Here is a 5,722-nt window from a genome sequence, read left to right as displayed (position 1 = left end):
AGTATTTGTTGTAAAGGTTGGATAATAATATTGAAAAGAAAGATGGAATAAAATGTAATACGATGTTGTATAAAAATGGTTTATTGTAACCACACCACAGTACAATGTATATTTTGCTGCCATAAGTCAGCGGTGCGCAATCTGTGGGGCGCGACCCCCAGGGGGGGCGCGAGACTGCCGACGGGGGGCGCGGGGTTTACAGAGGCTCCGCGCGCTTCCCGAAGGCACTTAAATTAAGTGCCGGGGGAGCTGCAGGGCCTCTGTAAACCATACTTACCCGTGGCTCCGGCGGCTTCCTCCCGGCGTCGCCATGGCAACGCGGCGTCAAAATGACGCTGCGAGGTCATGTGACGTCACGTTGCTATGGCAACGTGACGTCATTACGCCGGTGCGAGGGTAAGTTGGGGTTGGGGGGGGCGCGGGAGTGAGGGGACAGCCGGCAGGGGGGCGCAGGGAAAAAAGTTTGCGCCCCCCTGCCATAAGTGATGTAAAAATGTGAGGCGTGTGTCCTGCTAGGGTGTGAGGCGGCGGGTAGCGCGTGGGTTGTGAGTGCTGTCTGCGAGTGGGTGTCCTGCTAGGGTGTGAGGCGGCGGGTGGTGCGTGGGTTGTGAGTGCTGTCTGTGAGTGTGGGTCCTGCTAGGGTGTGAGGCGGCGGGTGGCGCGTGGGTTGTGAGTGCTGTCTGTGAGTGGGGGTCCTGGTAGGGTGTGAGGCGGCGGGTGGCGCGTGGGTTGTGAGTGCTGTCTGTGAGTGGGGGTCCTGCTAGGGTGTGAGGCGGTGGGTCAGTGATGTCGGTGCGTAGGGGCGGGAGGCAGCAGGTGTGTGTGGCGGCAGGGGGGGGGAGGCGGTGGGAAGGAGGGGGGGAGGCGGTGGGAAGGAGGGGGGGGGGCGGTGGGAAGGAGGGGGGGGAGGCGAAGGGGGGGTGGAGGGGAGGTGAAGGGGGGGGTGGAGGGGAGGTGAAGGGGGGGGTGGAGGGGAGGTGAAGGGGAGGTGAAGGGGGGGTGGAGGGGAGGTGAAGGGGGGGGGTGGAGGGGAGGTGAAGGGGGGGGGGTGGAAGGGAGGTGAAGGGGGGGGTGGAAGGGAGGTGAAGGGGGGGTGGAAGGGAGGTGAAGGGGGGGTGGAGGGGAGGTGAAGGGGGGGGGGTGGAGGGGAGGTGAAGGGGGGGGTGAATGGGGAGGTGAAGGGGGGGTGAAGAGGGGGGGGTGGAGGGGAGGTGAAGGGGGGGAGGTAAATGGGTGTGGAAGGGAGAAGTGGAGTGAGGGGAGGTGAAAGGGGGTGAGGGGAGGTGAAAGGGGGTGAGGGGAGGTGAACGGGGGTGAGGGGTGGGTGAGGGGAGGTGAAGGCCGCTCACTCACCCGTCCGGCAGGTCCCACGTGGATCTGAGGCAGGAGGCAGCGTGTTGTGGCCGCTCCCCTGCTGTGTCCCGGGCGCTCGCTCGCTCCCCCGCTGACTGTAGTGGCGCCGGGGGGGGGGGGGGTATCGGGGAGACACTGACACTGGAGGGGAGGGGGGTGGGGGGAGGTGAAGGGGGGTGGAAGGGAGGTGAAGGCCGCTCACTCACCCATCCGGCAGGTCCCACGTGGATCTGAGGCGGGAGGCAGCGTGTTGTGACCGCTCCCCCGCTGTGTTTCCCGGGCGCCGCCATCTTGGGTACTCGGCGCCGCGAGGCAGGCTGCCTGGCCACTGGCTGTTCCCCCGCCGGGGAAGGGGTGAGTTGTAGCGCCGGGGAGGGGGGGGCATGTATATGTGTGGGGGGGGGAGAGGTGGGAGATATAGAGGGGGGGTCTCGCACGGCCGCTGACACTGGGTGGGGGGGGGGCGCTGAAGGGGTAATAATAGTGTGTGTGTCCCGCTGACTGTAGCGGCGCCGGGGGAGAGGGGGTGGGGCGGGGTGAAAGCGCGGGAGACACGGGGAGAGGAGGTGCACGCGGGTGCTGCTAACACTGTGAGCCCCGCTAATGTAGGTAACACCCCCCCCTACTCTCGTGTGTGTGTGTGTGTGTGTGTGTCCCTGTGTGTCCTTTGGCCCGTCACTCCACCTCAGGCCAATGAGAGGTGTGCGGGGGCGGGCGGGCCAAGGGACCAATGAGATTGCCGCTAGGGACGCAGACATACAGTGCTTTCAGAAATATATAGTAGATTTAAAAAAAAGTTTTTAAGAGATGTTCAAACTTTGAATTATTTTCCAAAAGGTCACAAGTTGTGTAGTTTGCAAACTCAAACATTCTCCCTGCTTATTTTTTTTTTTTAAAAACCCTAAAAAAGAAAAATAAATCCTAGGATGAACCATTCTCGGGATTCAACTCAAATTTTGCCAGAAATTTAAAATTCAAAACGAATGTCGAAGATTGCAAATTTCTGATTTTAAACCAACGAACCTGCCCATCCTTAATAAATACATTTAAAATATATATATTTATATATACACTGTATCTTTCCTAAATTCTGCATAGATTATTCGTAGGGTGTGATTTGTAACAACTTCAATTAAAGCTTTACAGTACATTGGTTTCATAACCTGCAAAAAATGCACCTTCTCCAGGCCCAGCACTGTACATCTCCTAGTACTCTCTTAGTTGCATCATACTGAAAGTTCATTTTGTTCCTCCATTCATTTCAGATTGAAATCTACGCCGACCAGGAACATTTCCAGGTGTTTGTAGATGATAACAAGATAATACAGTACAGGCATCGCCTGAAGCAGTTCTCTGTTGTTACCAAAGTGCAGATCTTAAATGACATCAACATCTCCTCTGTCGAGATTACAAAACGAGAGCTGTACTAGTCAAGTGTGTGTGACCTTCCTCTTTTCATCTGTTAAACTCCTTCCACCATTGTATGGCCAACTGATCCTAAAAACAGCTTATAACCGCCAGCAATGCCTTGCAATGTTTCTATGTGTCCAACCTAATGCTATCATCTAATTGTAATGGAAACTAAGAAGCGGGATTATGAAACCCACCGTCATCTCCCATGAACCTTGAGCAAGTCACACACACAGGCATACAACACTTGACTCTTTGGGGTACTTTTTGGTGGTAACATTCTGCAAGGTAAACTGCTAGTAATTATTAAATGATGAGCATTCCAAAATGACACTAACTATCAGTGTGAACAAACACATTCTCCCTAAAACACAGTCTAGGGAGGCCAACATATCCTACCCACCCACCTTCTTCATCCCAATTACGTGGAGAAGTAAGATTTCGTAAACTAATAGGGAACACTCAGATGGCATTGGAGAATCTTCTATAATCCTGACCATGGCGGACTGCAAAATTTAACCAAGTTGGTGTAAGAAGGTTGATGAAGGAAACTTCCTACCTACATTTTCAAAGATGTAATACTTATGCACATTTGAACCTGGCTTCTTGTGCACATGAAGAGAGCAGGCTACCCTGGTTAAGGATGTTTCTCAATGTCTTGTTTCACCAATAAAACTAGAGGAAAGATCATGGTGTGGAGATTTGACTTCAAAAAAAGGTTGTCAGTAAAAATTACTCATATGGTATGGTGGCTCAACGGGACAATCTTTATTTTTTTGATGTGTTCATTATCTGGTAGGGCCGGCATGTTTGGAAAGGGTCCAAAGCCTTAAAAATATCCTATTAAGTTTTGCAAAAAAATGCTACCCATAAAATGACTTTTGCTGTGTAAAATATTCAGGGCTTGCGAAGAAGAGGTGCAACATTTTCCAACGATTCCTGATTGCAATAAAGATTCTCCTAACTATTTCTCTATTTAAATGTGTATGATCAAAAAGTCTCACTCCCTCTATGACAACCGCACACGGACATCCAGATCCACAGGCAGTCAATATTTCCACTCCCGTGTGGGATTTAAAAAAATAAATAAACTCCCCCGCCTGGAAGTAAAACTTTCTCGAGAAGTTAAGGACACTCCGTTTACTTTATTATGTATGTGAAGATGACAGAATAACCGTTTATGAGAAGCCAGCGGAGGACCCAGCATAGAGACACCTGTATCGTTCTGATGCAGAAAAATCTAATTTAGCCCGAAAAGGTTTGAGTTTATTAAACAACTGTGACAAAGAACATTGTGTGCCTCAGACGGTCTCAATTCCCATTTCATTTCCTTTGCATGCTTCTTCACATTTTTCTTGTGACATTTATCTTGTGATATTTTTCATTACTTATATTATTCTACATATGACTAGGAAAATGTTACAATGGAAATACACCCCACTGTTCCTCTCCATTTGGCCGTAGTAAGAGAGAGATGTGCAATTTGCATTGACATTCACTCATTGTATGCCCGGTGGGAAGATCTTTTTTGATGATACCATCTTGTTTAACAATGAAAACAATATTTCAATCTCAAGCTAGTGAAATGTACCTTGATGAAATTAATTTAGCAGTCACAGAAAGATTAGACTCCAGCTCGTAAAGTTGAGCTTTTGTTTTAAGAAAGGAAGTGAGTAGGCTTGTGTTCTGTTTTTCTGGCTGGAGACTGAATGTGGCTTTTTATAACATGAGCTCCTGCTGATCTCATTACTTCTGGGTGGTTCTGAATGGATGGAAGGGTTTGGTTGCCCTCACGTCACGTGGTAACTGGTACCTGTAGTATCCTGACCCAGAGTATTACTGGTGCAAGAAAATAGCATCTTATGTAATTACAGAAAAAGAATCGCACTCCTTTTGATGGATTTTTTTTCTTTGATACATATGGTACAAGGTCAAACCTTTTTTTTGAAGATATCTATTGTATCTGATATCACAGTCTCCATGGGTAATGAATTCCACATTTTAACTGCCCTTACTGTAAAGAACCCTTTCCTTTGATGCTGGTGAAATCTCATTTCTACCAACCTTAAGGGATGACCCTGTGTCATTTGTACTGCCCTTGGGATGAATAGTTCTTTTGAAAGATCTTTGTATTGTCCCCAAATATATTTGTATATAGTTAGCATGTCCCCTCTTAAATGCCTCTTTTCTAATGTAAATAAATCTAATTTAGCTAGCCTATCATAAGGTAGATTGTCTATCCCCTTTATTAATTTGGTGGCTCTTCTCTGCACTCTTTCTAATTCCATAATGTCTTTTCTAAGGAGTGGTGCCCAAAATTGTGCTCCATATTCAAGGTGTGGTATTACTAATTCTTTATAGAGGGGCATAATTAAGCTAACTTCCATTGCATCCTTTCTCCCGCAACAAGAGGACCAGCGGCCGGACCAAGCAGCTGGACCTGACCTCTGGCCAGGCCCCCCGCAGCCACTGGGCCTGGGACACTTGTCCTGGCTCTCCCCCCCTGCCGGAAGCCCTGACTGCCTGACATTGGGCACTATTGTTAAGACTGCTATCTACAAGCACTCCTAAATCCTTCTCCATCAAGGATTCTCCTGATTTTTCCCCATTTAAATTGAAGTTGGCTGTTTATTCTTGCTACCTAAATGCATAACCTTACATTTATCAGTATTAAATCTCATCTGCCATTTACCTGCCCATGTTTCCAAGTCCTTCTGGAGAGAAATTACATCCTGCTCTGATTTTACTACCTTACACAATTTGGTGTCATCAGCAATGATGGAGACTTTACTCTCTATGCCAACCTCAAGGTCATTAATAAACAAGTTAAAAAGCAGGGGTCCCAGTACCGATCCCTGAGGTACTCCCCTTACAACTTTAGCCCATCCTGAAAAGGTCCCATTTATGGAACCTCTCTGCTGCCTATCCTTCAACCAGTTCAATCCAATTGCAAATATTT

The 5,722-nt window shown here is 48.6% G+C and overlaps 1 protein-coding gene across 1 annotated transcript in view; it reads left to right on the top strand.

Annotated features, from left to right (window-relative positions):
• Positions 1-3,451, top strand: part of GRIFIN (galectin-related inter-fiber protein) — a 174,134-nt gene extending 170,683 nt beyond the window's left edge. Inside the window, exon 4 of the mRNA XM_075565612.1 lies at positions 2,619-3,451. Coding sequence (XP_075421727.1) covers positions 2,619-2,783 — 165 coding nt within the window. The 3' untranslated portion in view covers positions 2,784-3,451. The remainder of the gene's footprint in view (positions 1-2,618) is intronic.
• The last annotated feature ends 2,271 nt before the right edge of the window (positions 3,452-5,722 follow it).

This window comes from Ascaphus truei, chromosome 11, assembly GCF_040206685.1.
Source record: "Ascaphus truei isolate aAscTru1 chromosome 11, aAscTru1.hap1, whole genome shotgun sequence".
NCBI lineage: Eukaryota > Metazoa > Chordata > Amphibia > Anura > Ascaphidae > Ascaphus > Ascaphus truei.
The sequence above is the reverse complement of the archived record's forward strand: the minus strand, read 5'-3'. Positions and strand labels throughout refer to the sequence as shown.